We start from the raw sequence: 20,274 nt of genomic DNA, 5'->3' as shown, positions 1-20,274 counted from the left end.
CCTACTGCACACTGCACACAATACTCTACACACCTACTGCACACTGCACACAGAATACCCTACACACCTACTGCACACTGCACACAATACTCTACACACCTACTGCACACTGCACACAGAATACCCTACACACCTACTGCACACTGCACACAATACTCTACACACCTACTGCACACTGCGCTGCCCAAAATACTCTACACACCTACTGCACACTGCGCTGCCCAAAATACTCTACACACCTACTGCACACTGCGCTGCCCAAAATACTCTACACACCTACTGCACACTGCGCTGCCCAAAATACTCTACACACCTACTGCACACTGCACACAATACTCTACACACCTACTGCACACTGCACACAATACTCTACACACCTACTGCACACTGTGCTGCCCAAAATACTCTACACACCTACTGCACACTGCACACAATACTCTACACACCTACTGCACACTGCACACAATACTCTACACACCTACTGCACACTGCGCTGCCCAAAATACTCTACACACCTACTGCACACTGCGCTGCCCAAAATACTCTACACACCTACTGCACACTGCACACAATACTCTACACACCTACTGCACACTGCACACAATACTCTACACACCTACTGCACACTGCACACAATACTCTACACACCTACTGCACACTGCGCTGCCCAAAATACTCTACACACCTACTGCACACTGCGCTGCCCAAAATACTCTACACACCTACTGCACACTGCACACAATACTCTACACACCTACTGCACACTGCACACAATACTCTACACACCTACTGCACACTGCACTGCCCAAAATACTCTACACACCTACTGCACACTGCACACAATACTCTACACACCTACTGCACACTGCACTGCCCAAAATACTCTACACACCTACTGCACACTGCACACAATACTCTACACACCTACTGCACACTGTGCTGCCCAAAATACTCTACACACCTACTGCACACTGCGCTGCCCAAAATACTCTACACACCTACTGCACACTGCACACGATACTCTACACACCTACTGCACACTGCACACAATACTCTACACACCTACTGCACACTGCACACAATACTCTACACACCTACTATACACTGCACACAATACTCTACACACCTACTGCACACATAATACTCTACACACCTACTACACACTGCACACAGAATACTCTACACACCTGCTGCACACAGTATACTTTACATGCCTACTGCACACTGCACAGACAATACTCTACACACCTCCTGCACACATAATACTTTACACACCTACTGCACACTGCACACAGAATACTCTACACACCTCCTGCACACATAATACTATACACACCTACTGCACACTGCACACAGAATACTCTACACACCTACTGCACACTGCGCTGCCCAAAATACTCTACACACCTACTGCACACAGAATACTCAGATCGATGTGGCAGATTCAGATCAATGCGGCAGATTCAGATCGATGTGGCAGATTCAGATCGATGTGGCAGATTCAGATCGATGTGGCAGATTCAGATCGATGTGGCAGATTCGCCCGCGCGAGAGGGGCGTGAATCTTCTCCTGACAGCCGGTAAAGAGTCGGTCCCTCGGAGCAGCTGTCACTCGGGAGAGAGATAGCCGCGCGCTCGTTCATTTAAACGCGGTCCCGGCGTGGGATTAATCGCCCGACGGGGTCCGGGCGACGGCTGATTGACGGGCGTCAGCCGGTCGCTCCTACGCTCCCGTCTGTTTTGGGCAAGGGGCGGGGCTGGGGATGGGGATGGGGGGGTTATCGCCTCCGCCTTCCCAGAATCCTTTGCTCAAACGGGTAGTGAATTTAAACGTTCTCAGATCCCCTCCCTCCCCCCCACATGCCGAGTGTCCCCAGATGCCTGTGAAAAGCTGCTGTTTGTCCTCTCCCCTCCCCTCCCCTCCCCTCTTTTATAAAATGTCAATTTATTCCTCTGACCTGACTCCACATGCGAGAGGAGAAGGTGGCGGCCTAATTCTTTTTGTTTTTGTTTATTTTTATTTATTTTTTTAAAGGTTAATGTATTTTGAGGGCCCTCCGGGGCTGACTGGCACGAAGTCGAGCTGGGTCCGCTGCTTTTTAAAAAATTTTATATTCCTCTCTTCCTCCTCCTTTCGATTGGGTGAAATTAAATTAGAGCCGGCCAAACGGAAAACACGATTGGTTCTGGCATTAGATAAGCTGCGTAACCGCGACGGCTCATTTTAATTTTCGCACCTAATTTCGGTTTTGCAAACTGACAGAACGTCTCCATCTTGGCTCTATAATATGCTCCACCCCCCCCCCTTTTTTTGTGATTGGAGTACGTTTCCCTAGACAGGAAATGAATCACCCCTGTCTACAGGAAGGGAGACACCTCAGAGGAGTTTGCTTGGAGAGCGCCCCCACGTGGCACGTGGAGTGCCACTGCAGCTTTTTGACTGTAAAAACGTGAACAGTGAAGGACTGAGTTGGCGTTGGTGGAGTGAGCTCCTTTGATGTTTAAATCATTAGTCTGTAAGGTTTTTTTTCTTTTTGTGACCACATTTTGACTTCTTGGCATTTGGATTCTTTTGAGCTGAAGAGCTGAAGAGCACCAGAACGGATCGATGATTGGACTGAATGGCCGCTGCACTTAAAGCGCAGCGAGAAAGGTCAAAGGTCAGCCTCTTCGCCGCGCGCTGTTTGCCGATTGGCTGGAGGCAGGCCGTGCGACTGCTACCTATCTGTAAATTGACCTGTTTCTTATCAGTCCTTTAGAGCGGCTGGCTCTGGATCAAACCCTTTATCTTCGGGACCGGGTTCGATCGGGTTCACCGGCTGAGTAGATTAGCGAGTAAATCCATGAAATGTTTTAAGTGCTGGTCCTCTGTGAGTAAGCCTGATCTTCCGGACTGCAGATCAATGCCTGTTTAGCTGGATGCTTGTCGACTGGAAAAGAGTATTGGGGCCCTTCTAATTGCCCCCGACCCCCTCTCACCCCAGATTCTACCCCCTGTTTCTGCCCCCCACCCCTGCTCTGTGCTTGTGATTAAAATACAATAATGACAGTGGGCAAAAGCATAAAAATCCTATGTGGCATTGGCCTGAATCATATATTAATGGGCAGTGTTGCCGGGGAATAATAAATTATCAATGACTCTCTTTGCCTCACATAACCTGCCCTGCATAAGCAAGATTCAAATTAATTTTGTTCTGTTCATCCGTGCTGAGGAATGGATTTGTCAATCTTTCGCGCAAGATGAAAAGAGAAAGCTATTGATTAAAGGAGCATTAATTATCTTCTTTTCAAGCCCACAGGGCAAAAAAAAAGAAAGACCCTGGCTTAAAGTATTTTGTAGGCAGATTTCAGGAACCTGTTCCAGTGGTAGCAGTAGTGCAGTATCTTTGCATGATTACAAGATCTTTGCCCCTCTGTCAACAGGTCAGGTCTGTTCACGTGATTCTAAATGTGTGTGTGTGTATGTGTGCGTGTGTGTGCGTGTGCGCGTATGAGTGTGCATGCAGGAAGTGGGGCTCGAAACAGTACTCCAGTCCTTGCAGGAAATTTATTTATTTGTTTAATGTTGGACTAATTTATTTATCAGTGTCTGTGGTTTGAACAGATGTGCTGTTGCCCATGGCGCTGTGAAAAATGGAGAGCATCCTAGCCTGCTGACCCTGTGCCAGGTGTAATGTCTCTCTCTCTCTCTCTCTCTCTCTCTCTCTCTCTCTCTCTCTCTCTCTCTCTCTCTCTCTCTCTCTCTCTCGCTCTCGCTACCTCTCTCTCTCTCTCTCTCTCTCCCTCTCTCTCTCTCTCTCTCTCTCTCTCCTCTCTCTCTCTCTCTCTCTCCTCTCTCTCTCTCTGTCTCTCTCTCTCTCTCTCTCTCTAGTCTCCACGTGGGGAAGAACGACCTGCTGACCTTCTATGACGGGGACGACCTGACGGCGAAGATCCTGGGCCAGTACGCCGGCTCCAGGCCGCGCTTCAAGCTGTACAGCTCCACCGCCGACGTCACCGTGCAGTTCCAGTCGGACCCGGCCACCAACATCTACGGCTACCACAACGGCTTCGTCGTCCACTTCTTCGGTGGGCAATCTGTGTGTGTGTGTGTGTGTGTGTAGGTGTGTGTGTGTGTGTGTGTGTGTGTGTGTGTGCGTCTGTGTGTACGTGTGTGCGCGTACTTGTGCGTGTGTCTGTGTGTTTGTGTTTGTGTGTGTTTTTGTGCGTGTGTGTACTTGTGTGTATGTGTGTCTTTGTGTGTAAATGTATGTGTGTGTGTGTCTCCTTGAGTGTGTGTGTGTGTGCGTGTACATGTATGTGTGTTTCTCCTTGAGTGTGTGTGTGTGTGTGTGTGTGCGCGTGTACATGTATGTGTGTTTCTCCTTGAGTGTGTGTGTGTGTGCGTGTGTGTGTGTGTGTTTGATGTTTACACACAGAGCATGAGTGATCTCAGTCCTGGGCTTATGGTTTCACACTGTGGAATGGCCTAATTATAAATGGGCTATTTTAATTAGAGGCTGGTTTTGGAAGTGGTTCAGTGAACTGCTGTGCGATTTCTCCTGCCCTCACACCTGTGATTAATCCATTAACGAGCGACGACCTGACTGCCTCAGCACCAATGAGGAGAAGAGGGGCGGAGCCCAGACTGCATCAGCACCAATGAGGAGCAGAGGGGCGGAGCCCAGGCTGCATCAGCACCAATGAAGAGCAGAGGGGCGGAGCCTACAGCTCAGGGCATTCCACCACCAAGCACCAGAGAGAATTATATGTAGTATTTGTTCTGTAGAATATATCCTGTAGATTTCATGTTCTATAGAATGAGATGGAGGGTGAGCAGAAAGAGTGTTTTGTAGTCTGTTCACACGGCGTGTAGCACAGTGTACCCATCATGTACATTTGGGCACATTGGGCATGTTTGCATGGCACTGTGCCCAGCCAATAGGAGCTCACCACAGCGCACCATCTCACAGCTCTACTCCCCCCGTCTTTGTCTCCATCTCACTCCTCCCCCCCCTCTTTCTGTCTTTCTCCATCTTCCTCTTTCCCTGCCTCTCCCTCCATCTTTGCCTCTCCCTCCATTTCTGCCTCTCTCTCTCCATCTCTGTCTCTCAATCTCTCTCTCACTCTCTCTCTCCATCTCTGTCTCTCTCCATGCCCCCCCCCCCCCCCCCCCCGCCCCCCGCCCCTCAGAGGTTCCTCGGAACGACACGTGTCCGGAGCTTCCGGAAATCTCCAACGGCTGGAAGACGACGTCCCACCCGGAGCTCGTCCACGGCACGGTGGTCACGTACCAGTGCTACCCCGGGTTCGAGGTGGTGGGCACCGAGACCCTCATGTGCCAGTGGGACCTCACCTGGAGCGGAGACCTGCCCAGCTGTGAGCGAGGTACGCGCAGGTTCACTCTCCCCGCATCACACACGCTACAGGCTACACGCTACATGCTAATTTACATTACATTACATTACAGGCATTTGGCAGACGCTCTTATCCAGAGCGACTTGCACAATGTTTACATAGCATTTTTACACTGTATCCAATTATACAGCTGGACATGTAGTGAAGCAATGCAGGTTAAGTACCTTGCTCGAGGGTACCACGGCAGTGTCCTACCCGGGAATCGAAACTGAACCCGTGACCTTTAGTTTGCAAGCCCAGTTCCTTGCCCATTATGCTACTCTGCCGGCCGATTTCCCTCTGCAGTGGCATCTAGCCGTGCGACGCACAATTACGCTAATTGTGACTGCTACTGTGGTTTGCGACCCTGATGAACTGCACTGCGCTGTCTGTTGCATAAACCTGCGTGTATGTGCCTTTGTGTGCTCTGGATAAGAGTCTGCTAAGCACCCGAATGCGAAATGTAAATGCACAGACAGACTCTGCCTCTCGTATTCAAGCCCACTTACGCGATGGCAAGCTCTTTTTTTTTTTTTTCCCGTACCTGGGTAATTTATTTAAATAAATAAAAAAATAAAAAAACAATAGACGCTCAGCGTTTAGAAGGCGGGCATTTAATACCGGGGCCTTAATGGAAAAGTGGAAATCGTTTAGCCTGAGATAATCGCGGCGGCAGAAATGTGGGCTCGCTGATACGCGCTGGCTTTTGTGTTCCCTGCTCCCGCGAGCGTGTGCTGCTGCCAAAGGGCACAGGCGCCACCTTGTGGACAGCTGACACACTGCACCCGAGACTGTCACTGTACTACAGGGTGCTCACCGGCTGCCTGAAGTGCTTAAAGTGCTTGAAATTGGTGCCCAGAAATTTAAGTGTTAGATTACCAGGAAAAAAACAGACCCTTTATCATGTAGTGCTTGAAAAGGTCTTAAAAACTAAAATGATCTTGTCTTGTCTCTAAAATTGACATTTTTCAAAGAATGTTGAGTGTGACAATTTCCTAGTAATTCGTTAAAATTTGATATCGTAATTTCAATAGGAAAAAGAATACCAAGAAATTACTACTATACAATATTATACTATATTATTCGATTAGATACTATTAGATATTTGTATACTATTAGAACTATTGTCATATATGTACTGTCGTATGTCATGTACTGCATTATAATGTTATGCTTTGAGAGGAGCAACAAACATTTCACTTACTTGTTTTGTGCTAGGTCTATTAATATGGGGAAATAGTGTTTGAATAAGGACTTGAAAGTCCTTGAATTTAATTTCCCGATGTCTGTGTGTACCCTGGCATTACATTGGACAGTGCAGCCGTCCATGTTCATGCTGAACTACATGTTCCACTTCCTCATATGTAAGAGTCTGCATTCTAAATTTCCAGGTCATGGACTGAAAAGCCATCAATCAGTGCATGTAAATTAGAATTAGAACACACCACTTCCTGAAAGTCCCCTAATTAGAAAACTGAAAGAGAACCATGAGTGATATCAATCACTCAATCGTACTGAAAATCATGGAGCAGAAATGAATCGGTCATTTAGACAGACAGAGAGCAGGAGTAGAGTAATGATTAACCAAGATTTAGGACCGTACGTGTTAAATTGATTAGTGTGTGTATAATAAAAATTGACGACTGTGTGTATTCAGTAATTTCATGTTCTGAGTACTGATTTGAATATATACGTGTTTAGAAGTATCACTTGTACTACGTTTACATTCAGTGTAAAGTGATTAGAGTGTGTATGTGTGTTGAAGCATTGATTCAAGTGTGTGTACGTTGAGCTCTACAGATGAGAGCTCTGTGTGTTGTGGAGTGCTGGTTGCTGAGCAGATGTTGGTGTCTTTGTGATCAGTGCTGTCGTGCTCAGACCCTGGCGTTGTGTTGTGGGGTATTGGTCGTTGAGCAGGTGTTGGTGTCTTTGTGATCAGTGCTGTCCTGCTCGGACCCTGGCGTTGTGCTGTGGGGTATTGGTCGTTGAGCAGGTGTTGGTGTCTTTGTGATCAGTGCTGTCATGCCCGGACCCTGGCATCGTGGAGCACAGTCGCAGGGTGATGTCCGGTCCTCGGCTAACGGTGGGCTCCACGGTGCAGTTCATCTGCAACAAGGGCTACGCGCTGTCCGGGAACAGCCTGCTCACCTGCTACAACCGGGACTCCTCGGGCCCCAAGTGGACAGAGAGACCGCCAAAATGCCTGCGTGAGTACTGCCCTTATCTGCTGTGTGTGTGTGTGTGTGTGTGTAATGCCCTCAACCAAACTGCACACCACAGACTGCTTGCCCTATTCATACACAAACACACACACACACACACACATAAACATACATACAGGTGTAAATGGTATAACAGCCATTCAGTTTCACAGTACAATTGGTAATTCTACTAATTTGACGGGTGTTTCTAGCCCTGGTCCTGGAGAGCCACGGGGTCTGCTGGTTTTCATAGTTTCTCTGCAATTAATCAATTAAGCTGCTGATTGCACAGTTAACTCACCTCATCTGGTTGCATGGATCTGAACTGGGTGCTAATTTTCAGGCGAACACAAAAAACCAGCAGACCCCGTGGCCCTCCAGGACCAAAACAAACCAAGACCAAAACCAAAACCCAACCAAACCGAACCGAACCGAACCGAACCGAACCGAACCGAACCGAACCGAACCGAACCGAACCGAACCGAACCGAACCGAACCGAACCGAACCAAACCAAACCAAACCAAAACAAAACAAAACCAAAAAACAAAACGCAGGAGTGTGTGTAAACTACACAGCGACTTATTAGCCAACAAGAAGATCTGCCAGGAGTGGATGCCGCTATTCTGGGGTTTTTAGCTTAAAAACAGCATCGCTCCTGAAATCTTAAGCGAGCTGGAGGTTTCAGCTTATCGCCGGCGCAGATAGCGGGAATCTTTTAGTGCCGAGAGCAGAGCGGACTGCTAAAGAGGCGCGAGCTCTCCCGGGAAAGCTAATTAAGACCGAGCGTTTAGCGTTACCCGAGGTACAAAAGAAAACGGAGGAGTTAAAGGGATAGCTAACGTTCTGAAGTTTCAAAATATCGTTTTTTTTTATTTTAGCGTGCGTTTTCAAGTGGGTTTCGTGTGAAATGAAGTGCACTGTTCTTGCCGATAAGAGCGGTGCTGACGCTTGTACAATAGCTTCTGCCAATCTGCCGGCTTTACAGTCAAGTCGTTCAGGGTTCCGCGGTCTAAAGTAAGGAAATAAATTTCAAAATAACTCCAAAGCCTCTTGCCCGGTGACATACGGAGAACCTTATCAGAGTGCGTGTTCCGACTTCCATTACAAGCGTCTGTAGTTTACAGGGAGATATCCCATAATCCCCCCTGTGCGCTCTCAGCTGTAAATCTGAGGAGCCACAGACAGGCTGCCAGTTGTTGATAGGCGGTTAACCCGTCACACCTCTGTTGTAATACGCAGTGCCCCCCCCCCCCCCCCCCCCCCCCCACAGGGGCCGCCGACAGAGAGGCGAGGGTCCTTCTCAAGCCTTTTTCCGTGACTCTGGACCTTGAGCTCAACCTTACTGTCAGGAGATGCCGAAACGCGCAAGCAGTGAAGGACTTGTACCCCCGCTTACCGTTGCCACGGGGAGCGGCAGTTTGAGCACCGCGCCGCCAAGCTGCGGAATAATTTATTCGTCGTCTTTGGGCCGTTAACTCGCTCGAAACAGCGGGAGGAGGAGCGGGACGGAACAACCTTCCTCCTCCGAGCGTCCCTGACGACTCCGCGTTGCCCCCCTCCCCCCCGCCCCAGCACTGACGAACACGGAGCTCCGTAACCGCGGGAACCGCTACCTGCAGGGCTGCGCTGGATTTGCCGTTAATTGCCTAATTAACTGCCTCCCCGTTCCTAGATACGCGAATCTGCCGCTTCACTTTTTTCTCTTTTCTCTTTTCTTTTTTTTGCCCTTGATGAATCACGGCTGAGGCTTTTGCTACTGCTCGTAAACCTTCAGCTTTCTCTGCCTCAGCCTATTTTTGGGGGAAACGAACGCGGCTATTTCACAAAGAGGACAAATTATGCACAATTAAGCCACAATAACAGTGTACGACGGGGATTTGGCTCAAGAGCCATCGTCCGGCAACCGAGTTTGACTGCCCAAATCAGCCCCTTCAGCATGTTATGTTTTTTCTGATTTCTGTGTGAGTGTGCTAACCGCTGTCTGTCTGTCTGTCTGTCTGCATGTCTATCTGTCTGTCCGTCTTCCATCTGTCTGTCTGTCTGTCTGTCCATCTGTCTGTCTGCATGTCTGTCTGTCTGCATGTTGGTCTCTCTGTCTGTCTTCCTGTCTGTCTGTCTGTCTATCTGTCTTCCTGCCTGTCTGTCCATCTATCTGTCTGTCTGTCTGTCTGGCTGTCCGTCTATCTGTCTGCATGTCTGTCCGTCTGTCTTCCTGTCTGCATGTCTGCCTGTCTGCCTGTCTGTCTGTCCGTCTGTCTTCCTGTCTGCATGTCTGCCTGTCTGTCTGTCCGTCTGTCTTCCTGTCTTTCTGTCTTCCTGTCTGTCTGTCCGTCTGTCTTCCTGTCTGCCTGTCTGCCTGTTCGTCTGTCCGTCTGTCTTCCTGTCTGCCTGTCTGCCTGTTCGTCTGTCTTCCTGTCTGCATGTCTGTCCGTCTGTCTGTCTGTCTGCATGTCCGTCTCTCCGTCCTGCAGCCGAGGCCTTCGAGCCCTGCCGGAATCCCGGAGCCTCTCCCTTCAGCCTGCAGAGTGTGGAGAAGCGCTTCTACCAGGCGGGGGAGACGCTGCGCTTCTCCTGCCTCAGCGGCTACCGGCTGCAGGGGGAGCACAGCATCCGCTGCCTGCCCGGACACCCCTCGCACTGGAGCAGCTCGCCCCCTACCTGCAGAGGTAGGGATTACACCTCCCACGTACACTGAAGTTAACCTGGGGGGGGGGGGGGGGGGGGGGACATCTGCACAGTGGCAGTGCACTTCCGGGCAGTGACAGAACAATGGGTGGCAGCTGTGCATGTTTTAATGAGGCTTCTGCTTTCTTTACCTGTATCAAATCATCAAATCAAATCAATTTGTTGTGAATACTGTGACATCAGTGCTATGGGTTTTCCCAGTTGTTGTGAATACTGTGACATCCGTGGTGTGATTTGCACTGCACTGACAGTCCTGCCTCTGCTCCGTTGCAGCGTCCCCTGCTGTGGACTATGTGAATGAGCGGCGGTTGGACGGTAAGCCTGGCCCCTCATGCTTAAGCGCTAATGTGCTAATTCACTGGACAAAGACGCTATCGTTCAGCTGGCTGAGGGATGAGTCAGCAGCCACACCAGCCTTGTTTTAAATTCCTCCCTCTCCTGAGTTGTCATTCTTTGAATGACAAAACCATTCCTCTATCACTGAGTTTCAAATACCTTGAATTCAGAGCTTGAATGCAATTTTCTTTTCTTCCCGTAGTTGTCAGTACAGACTTCAGCATGGAGGGGACCAGCATAGCGATGGCAGTCTTCATCCCTGTCACCCTCATCCTCCTCATCATTGTAGGGATTTACCTCTGCTTCTCCAGGTATGCTGTGTATGTATGTGTGTGTGTGTATGTGTGTGTATGTGTGTGTGTGTGTGTGTGTATGTGTGTGTATGCATGTGTGTATGTGTGTGTGTGTGTGTGTGTGTGTGTGTATGTATGCATGTGCGTGTGTGTGTGTGTGTGTGGGGGGGGGGGGGGGGGGGTGTTTAGGCTCCCAGTCTGTACATGCTGATCTAATGTGTCAGTGTTGTTTTCAGATATGACGTGTCTGTGATGGTCTAGTATATATGTGCTGATCCTGTGTGTCTGTGCTGATCATGTGTGTTTGTGCTCTTTCTGTCTGTACTGATCCTGTGTGTCTGTGCTGATCAGACGTGTTTGTGCTCTTTCTGTCTGTACTGATCCTGTGTGTCTGTGCTGATCAGACGTGTTTGTGCTCTTCCTGTCTGTGCTGATCAGACGTGTTTGTGCTCTTCCTGTCTGTGCTGATCAGACGTGTTTGTGCTCTTCCTGCCTGTGCTGATGTGTTGTTCCGTTGCAGGGTCCAGGGGAAGTCCCTGCACCTGCCAATGTCGGCCTCCACGCCGTACGGCCACATCACGGTGGAGTCGGCCTTCGACAACCCGACCTACGAGACAGCAGTGAGCAGCCCCCGCCACGAGCCCCCGCCCTCACCAGCACCACCGCACCACCATTCCCCACCCTCAGACAACACCTTCCCTCAGGGCCCAACCCACTCCTCACCAGCACCACCACACCACCATTCCCCACCCTCAGACACCACCTTCCCTCAGGGCCCAACCCACTCCTCATCAGCACTATCACACCACCATTCCCCACCCTCAGACACCACCTTCCCTCAGGGCCCAACCCACTCCTCATCAGCACTATCACACCACCATTCCCCACCCTCAGACACCACCTTCTCTCATGGCCCAGCCCACTTCAACTACTCACTCAACAAGAGTCAACTACAACACCACCTTCCTCTCATGGCCAAACCCACTCAACCTGTCACTCAACAAGAGTCAACTACAACACCACCTTCTCTTATGCCCCGCACCACTCAACCCCTCATTCAACAAAAGTCAACTAGTACACCACCTTCCCTCATTGTCCGATCCAGTCAACCACTCACTCAGCAAGAGTCAACTACTGGCACTTTCAGTCTGCTTTCAAGACATAAATACGCAATGGTACAGGCCATTGAGCGTGTTGAGGCCGAATCCCGTCAAGTAAAGACTTTAGCCTCCAGACAAACGGATTCATATGTTTGTCAGAGCAGGTAATGGATCTGAGGCTAGCAGGCATGCATTGTTAACACTGGCTTTGTCTGTGTGTCAGATCCATGGACACGACTCCTGATGGCTGCTGGAGCTAGGTGGAGCATGTTTGCTCACGCAGGAAGCGGTGACATTAAACAGAAATGCGTCAATCTGTCCACAAAGCCAGGAGAGCACAATGATATCGGCTCTCTTCCAGTATTAACAGACGTTGTTTTCATGTCCACTGTTCCCGTGCCATGGACCGGCAGTCCAAGCCCGAGCGCCATTGTGGGCGATAAATGGGGTGGCGATAGAATGATGGTGGAAAAAAAAAACACTGTGCGTGTGTAAATAATGATGGTCTTACATTTATACAGTTTGGAAACGGGGGTTGTTCGGAACTTGCGTTCTTTAGCGATGTCAAATTTGAATTCAGATGATTTACTGGAATGTTTATTTATATTACTCTGGCCTTTGTTTCTTTTAGAGGCTCTAATTTTGTAACTAGCATTATTTTAAACTAATATTCAAACCAATATAAGTGGGGATCTCATTACAACACTATATATTTTTTTCTCTGCTTAAGCAGACGGGGAATAGCAATAGTTAGGCACAGCATAGGCTAGTGATGAATATCAAATCAGTTCAATTTTATTTGTATAGTGCGTTTTACAGAAAACTCAGTCACAAAGATGTTTTACGGAGTAACATAAAAAGGGCAAAACAAAGACATATTAAGACGACCGATATGCGAAAAATGTTAGGTCTATCAGTCTTATGTTCTCAAAAGGTAAAACATTTAAAATGTGAAACGATTCATGAATGGCAGTTGGTAACAGCTGAAGATTGAAGTCGTCTGTGTATTTTGATTTCGGCGGTGAGGAGATTAGCAGGAGGTAACGTGCTAAAGCAGCGTAGCAGCAGTGAGAGGGAGAAGGACAGGGCTAGCGGGCTGTTTACTGTAGTGCGCTTCCATTTCACTGGGAGGCCCCGCTTACCCAGGATGCCCCGCGCGGACCTGTCTGCCCTCCGCGAGCGACTTTCGCGCGCCGCCGTCTGCCGTCTGCCGTCCGCGTCTGGAGCCGAACGATGCGCTGCGGCCATCCGCGGCACCACACCGCACGCCCGGGTCACAGACACGTGGACATTTTCCGGGTGCTGAGTTTGAAAGTGGAGCTACGGCTTTGTGTTTGTAGTCACTTCCAGATATTCAGACCCAACCCGGGGGCGACATAGCTCAGGAGGTAAGAGCGATTGTCCGGCAGTCAGAGGGTTGCCGGTTCAAACCCCGCCCTGGGCGTGTCGAAGTGTCCTTGAGCAAGACACCTAACCCCTAGCTGCTCTGGCGAATGAGAGGCATCAATTGTAAAGCGCTTTGGATAAAAGCGCTATATAAATGCAGTCCATTTACCAGTCCATTTAACCCCCCCCCCCCATACGCACCCACACTCGCTCCCCATTTTAACAGCATTTCAGCATTTACTGTGACCCACACAGGTCCCTGAAAAGGAGTTTGCCCTTCAGATATTCTCCTCCTTTTTCTAAACTTTTGACCAACTCTTGTGCGATGCATCAGATTTAATATCTTGACTGACAGGTCAGAAGCACTGCTGATAGGAGGAGTGTTTGGAGGTCGCACTCCAGGGGGTCTGACCCTCTCTTATCTGAAAAGGGCCGGTGTTGGGGCAGGTTTTTGCCGTGGCCCCCAGCACTTATGCACCTGACTCTATTTATCAATGTCTTGATTGAAGACTGTGATTGGTTCATTAGCTGAATCAGGTGTCATAGACACACCTAAAACAAAAACCTGCACCCAGACCAGCCGTTTCAGATAAGATTGGATACCCCCTTTCCAGAGGACATTGGCCTGCCGACCCCACGTCAGTCATATTTGTAGGGCGGTGGCAATTTTCTCCTCTCCCCTCCTCATCCAGTGTCTAACACTTCCCATTTCCCATAATCCTCAGCTTCCTTTTCTCTAATTAATAAAGCTGTCTCTTTCTCTTTCCCTGTTACTGTTCCTGCTGCTGTGTCCCCTCCCCCCCCCAAAGAACAATGAGGTGAGTAATAAAACATTTTCACCAAGGCTACAGGTGCACTCAGCAGCGGTAGTGCATCGCTTTGTCAGAAATGGCGAGTAAAATAAATTATTTGGTCCATTAAATAGTTAAATGGAGCATGTCTCTCTCAGAGTGTGTTTCTGCGCTGATGGCCTGTTTTTGTGTGTCTGGCTTCTTTTTTTTGCAGGATACACGAGAGTATGAAGTATCCATCTAAAGACAGTGCATACTTCAACATGGTGGGGGGGGTTGGGAGGGGGGGGGGTCCAAGCCTTTTCTGCCTTGTGGGAACTCTGTCAGCATCTCTCCTCCATCCCACAACCCCCCCCCCTGCCCCCTTTTAGATCTTCCTCCTCCTCCTCCACCTCCTCCTCTTCCTCTCCCGTCTGCTGTAAATACCCGATTCTCCGGAGGACTCCCGCGAGCGTCGCCGTGGGTTCGGACGACGCCCTATTTTTGTAGAGCTGCGCCAGCGCTGCCCGGGGCGGTGGGGTCTGTACCGATTAACCCCGCGCCGCAATCCTGCCACCCCCCCCCCCCCCACCTCACCCCCCACCGCCCCCCCAGCCCCCCCAGCCAGCGGCGCAAAAACAGACCCCTCACACCACAACAGACGGAAAAACCAAACGCTTATCTGTTTACGCCAGCCTCGGTGCATTCTGAGTATTACAGTGATTTTACGTGTTATTTATTTCATTGTTCTTTTCGTTCGTCGAACCTTAAGACATTGTACAAATCCAGAACCGCGTCTGAACACGGGGTGATAACGGACAAAAAAAAAAGAAAAGAGCTGGAATTTGAACACGACGCCTGGAACTGGGCCTGATGCACATTGACTAGTTTTGGACTCCACCGGGGGGGGGGCTGTAATTACCTAATTGGAGTTTGGCATCGCCAATTATCTCCCGGGCCAGTCGGCGGCTGTCTGAAAGGGCACCGCTAAAATCTGCGGCGGCTGTTTCGTCTCTCCGAACCTGGGCCACGTCTGGGGGCTTTGGGAATTTCTTTCTTTTTTTTCTCCCACTGCACTGAACTACTGTTCCGGTTCCTTCCATTCACCAGGTTCCACCTGCTTCGGCTTCCTTCTTTTAAAATAAGTCTGCTGTTTAGAGATGGTGCCTCCGGGCGATTCGCATGGCGGAGATACGGTTGGAGCTCATAAATCACACGACTGCGCGGGAGCGTCCCAGGAATCGCAAGCCCCGACCGGCCCCCGCGAGCATCCGTGCCTCCCGGGGGCACCCTGGGAAGGCTCCCACACTCTCTCCTGCACGGATTCCCCTGGGCCGCAGAGCGCCGTAAATAAAGACGCGAGACCCGCAGGAGGGTGGGGGGGGCGCCCGACGCTCGTTAGCACGTTAGCACGTTAGCCCGAGGGAGGAGAAGGAGAATCGCTCCCAGCGAACCGCGCCCCTCTCTCTCGTCCTCTCCTCTTCTGCTGCGCTTCTCCACTCGGTCTGCAGGATTCCTTTCTTTTTCTCTCATCCCTCGCTCGATGTATGTCGTCAACGGTTGCGTTGTCAACAGCGCGTGCGCGGACTGCGCAAAAAACGAACCGCAAAAATGAATAAATAATAATAATGCTAGACGCTGGGCACCAACAGGTTGTTGAACTGTGTTACATAAACGTTGTTCTTTAACATCATGTTTGACTCCAAGTGTTGCTCTCTCTGTCCAGTATTCCTGCACCCTCGAAAGTACCCTTCTCTGGGTGCCGTAAAATCCTCGACACCAGTACCTGTGTCCCAGTCCGTTAGTTGCACCCCTTTAACCCCTGCAGAGTGGCCTCTGTGGTCTGGCTGGAATGGGACGTCATACGGTTTCTGTGTCTATTCTTGTTTTCATTTTACCCCACTTACCTAAAAGATAATTAAGTTGTATTGCAAAAAAATAAATAAATAAATAAATAATAGCTTTACAAACTTGCATTATAATTTCTACGTGTTTCTAAGCATATGGACAATAATGAGTGAGATGGGTGAGGACCGCAGGCAGTTTAAAGTCACTTTTTTAATCGGGCTGACGGAATTATAATGCGAATTGTAAGACTTGAGTTTCTCTCAAGCTCAAGAAGAGCCTTGGCCAGGATATAAGCCCCCTGATCAGCATTAAAAAGAGTCTGTTCAGCGGATGGGTCTGAAGCGAAGACACGTGCGGCCTGGCAGGATGCGTTCTGGGGGATTTTAGGGAGGACGTTGCAGCGCCGCGATGGTCGTTGCAGGTAAAGTTCAAATTGCCATTAAAAATATTAGAAAATTTGAGGTTCTGATGTTCCTGGTGGCTTGAGATAGACTCGGAGAGACTGCGCACTGCGTTTCCCCTGCGTTTTCCCACAGTGCAGTTCGCCCAAGCCGTGCTCTGTGAGGTCTGACGGGGCGGCGCCTTTGTGCTGGAAGCGGCGTTCTCATTTCCTGTCAGCACCTGCCAGCGTCTTTCAGCCCGAGCCCTCGGGCCCAGCGCGAGATGAATGGAGCCCAGAGTGACAAGACTAACAAGTGATCCGAACAGCCATCTTTTCACTGAGCAGTTATATTTAAACCCTGTCATTTTCAACCCTTTCCATCCTGGGCTGTGTGTGTGTGTGGGTGGGTGTGGGGGGGGGGGGGGGGGGGGGGGGGGGGCAGCCTCCTAAACTCACTGATAACAAGGATGCTTCTGGGGGCTGATTAGGGTGGAGTAGATGGCAGGAAATGAAAATCGCAACCACACACACACGCACGCACGTGCACAAACAACCACACACACACACACACACACACAGTTCTGAAAAGCATCCATCCTCTGTGACCTCAGCTGGCTCGTGATGAATGATTTCCTAACAGAAGCGCGTCTGTGTGACAAAACGCCTTGTAACTGTGCAGCTGTTAGCGTTTTGCTTTAAGATGGAGGAGACCGTCAGGAAACTCAATTGTGCCAATAAAACAGGTAAAGAAAGGTATTTTACCGTTAGTCCCTTAGAGTAACGGAGGAGAAGCTGGTGACACATGAAGGCAAACAGCTGCTTAGCTCTGCTGAACGACTCCTTCCTCAGTACAAAAATATTTAGCCAATCTAAAATCTCAAAAGCCAATCTACTCAGTTGTTTTATTTAACACCTCAACCGCTCCATTTCAATGTGTAAGATGAAGGTGTCTGCCGCAGTCAGGAATATTTTTGGCACCGGTCAAATTTGCATAGCAAACTGATGCTTTATCCCACTATCCGTTTACACTGCTGCGTATTTACGCAAGCAGTTCATGTCATTTTTCCAAGGGCACAACAGCGGTGTCCCGCCTGGATTTGAACCTGCAACCCTCTTGTTACCACGTTCCACCATGACACTGCTACCAGAAACCTCAATGGGACGTATTCACTTCTCCTGCTTATCACCAGATAGCACCTAAAAATGTGTATGTACATACAGCATCTGACTTATTGTTTATATAAAGCCTACATTTTATGATTCTGTCATTTGAAATGGTCCTACTTACAGCAAATACAGCGCTCCAAAAAAGGCAGGATTCATTTGTGATCTGTGTTGTTAAGCCTGTTCTTCCTCGCATTTTTTATTGCCATTAAATTTCAGGAAAAATGTAGTCAATAACTTCATGAATCAGAAAGATAAGATAAAAAATTATCTATTAATTAAATGCATATAAGTATATAACATACAAAATAACTACCAGTGAAAAGATGGTGCGTGTTTTATCCTACAAGCACACACACACAATTTAAATAGAAACCACCAAACTGATTTCAAAAGCTTGAATAAATACAATTTTAAATTTCACTTCAGTCAGATTTTGTTCAAATGCACATTTTGGAGAATTTTTGTTTAAGAGACAAGCTTTCTGTTTTGCTTAACTTCCAATTATTGCAAGGGACAACATTTATGGTAGAGTGATGGGATGATGACGATTCTGTAATCTATTTTTGATTCACTGTAAAATGTAACAACTTAAAATCATCACATAGACAAAGAACCTCTTAATAAAATGGATTGTGCAATATGTATATGTAAAATGTCATTTTTGGCTGGACCGCAACAGCGGGGCCAGCCCTACAAACGCGAATGTCTGTGACTGAGTGAGTGATGAAGTTACACCATTGGTCAGCCGGATCACGTGTGTTAGGTCCAGCCATATACTAGGTTTTAACCTGGCCTTGTTTCTTTAAGAAAAAAGAATGTGGGAAATTCTCAATCAAAACATCCAAGTCTGCAAAGCATACCAACACTATAAAATTGTGAATATGAACGAAAGAAAACATATAACTGCACTGGTAAAATGAGAGGTCCAATGTGGCAAACTAACATTACAACTAACCATGGGCATGGTAGTGGGACAATATTAGAACTGACTGTCCTACCCAGGGCCCTATGGTGGGAGGGGGGATAGTCTAATTTTCAGGGGGCCCATGGAGACTGCATATGCACAGGGCCCAGAATTTTGTGCTACACTCCTGTAACCAACTCATGTAAAAGAAATAGGTAAGTAATAGGTCTATGGTAACACCTGATATACATGTCCTCAAATATATAGCACTTTCCTAGCAAGCTTAAATGTTGCAATGATTTATTTAATTGGAGAATTGAGATTCCAGCAACAAGTTTAGAAAATGCTGAAATATGAATGGCCAAAATACATTTCTTCAGAACATTTATACATCTACAATATGATATTGATGGTTTTATAACATAATTTACTGCAGAACGATGTAAATGGGTAATACATTGATCTCAAGACATACGGAAATCAGGATTTGATTATCTTCATTTATCTTTGAATAAGAAACATTTAAGAACACAATGTCAATCAATGGAACTGCAAACTGAACATCTAAATGTTTCTTGTTACTAACAGTGCTACCCACTGCACCACCAAGACGCCCTACAAGAGCTAGTGTAGCAGAAAAGGACTTTTATCAAGACACTTCTGCCTGAACTAGAAGAAAATGCAACCATGTTCTTTATATAATTTCTGTATGATATGGATGTTTGTCTTACTATGAATATTTTATTGAAAGTGATATTGTTGACTAATATATCAACTCACCAATGGAGCGACTTCCCAGTCTGATTGAATCACAAGCCCCATGTGGGGTAATATTATGAGCCAATCAGAGTAATGGCTTGTGCTTTCTCAGATTTATAGCTCCCTAGCTGGGCACTCTTTAAATGCTCCTGAAAATAAAATGCACCTGGATATTTGGCTAGCCACCATGGACCTTACTTTGTGGTCTAATCAACTTCACGGACTAGACACACAAAAGCCAGATGAGCTCAGATAGAGGTCAAAGGGCATTGCTAAACTGTGACATACTTCCTTCCTCTGTATATGGACTACACCTGTGAAGCCTTGCCTTAACCCCATGAAGACACAACCAGGGAACATGCATGTATTCGCTCTGATTGGGTCTTTATATGGAGATGTGCGATTTCTATTGGTTCGCATTGTGCTGAGCTGAGACCTTCGACATTAAGTGTAGGGCCTCCTAGATGCTGAATTAATTGACAGTTGGAACATGCAGTGTAAAAACCTAAAGGCCAGCCTTGCTCAACAAATTAGTGTCAACATTTTTTTAAATGGAATAAGTCCTAACTAAATTAAAAGAGTAAATATGTTAGAATTTAAAGACCAGTGAATAATTTAAGTAATCAGACCTATTTAAATTGTTCAAACAGGTAAACCAGACATTTAGAATGGCTCGCATTGCAGCCTCAGTAGGTCATTCAGCCCAATCCTATCGGGACATTTTTGAAAGTGCATGACAGCAGTACCGCCATTACTACCCAAAATATTTCCTTATAAATGGATGACAACATGAATTCTGAATATTTAAAAAGAAACCAACACATTGTAATATTGCACCGTGTCCTTTGGGGTAAGGACAAAATAAAGAAGAATACTAAAGAATACCTAATGAACACAATCCCGTATTTATTAATGCCACAATTCAGACAAGGTGTAGAAATATCCCACTGTGGCCTAATTAATTAGTCAGAATTCTGAGCGAATGTTTAGAACGTTGCGTATTACCATATTCTTTGTCTGTGGGCCTGCTCCGGTATGTCCCCGCCTCATAACTATGTACACCAAT

The 20,274-nt window shown here is 48.0% G+C and overlaps 1 protein-coding gene across 1 annotated transcript in view; it reads left to right on the top strand.

Annotated features, from left to right (window-relative positions):
- Positions 1-14,732, top strand: part of LOC118208888 (seizure protein 6-like) — a 44,420-nt gene extending 29,688 nt beyond the window's left edge. The window contains exons 7-15 of the mRNA XM_035383851.1: positions 3,872-4,068; positions 5,173-5,367; positions 7,392-7,583; positions 10,050-10,244; positions 10,537-10,578; positions 10,802-10,910; positions 11,413-11,512; positions 14,188-14,196; positions 14,384-14,732. Coding sequence (XP_035239742.1) covers positions 3,872-4,068; positions 5,173-5,367; positions 7,392-7,583; positions 10,050-10,244; positions 10,537-10,578; positions 10,802-10,910; positions 11,413-11,512; positions 14,188-14,196; positions 14,384-14,413 — 1,069 coding nt within the window. The 3' untranslated portion in view covers positions 14,414-14,732. The remainder of the gene's footprint in view (positions 1-3,871; positions 4,069-5,172; positions 5,368-7,391; positions 7,584-10,049; positions 10,245-10,536; positions 10,579-10,801; positions 10,911-11,412; positions 11,513-14,187; positions 14,197-14,383) is intronic.
- The last annotated feature ends 5,542 nt before the right edge of the window (positions 14,733-20,274 follow it).

This window comes from Anguilla anguilla, chromosome 12 (assembly GCF_013347855.1).
Source record: "Anguilla anguilla isolate fAngAng1 chromosome 12, fAngAng1.pri, whole genome shotgun sequence".
NCBI classification, from domain to species: domain Eukaryota; kingdom Metazoa; phylum Chordata; class Actinopteri; order Anguilliformes; family Anguillidae; genus Anguilla; species Anguilla anguilla.
This window is presented reverse-complemented; position numbering and strand designations above follow the sequence as displayed.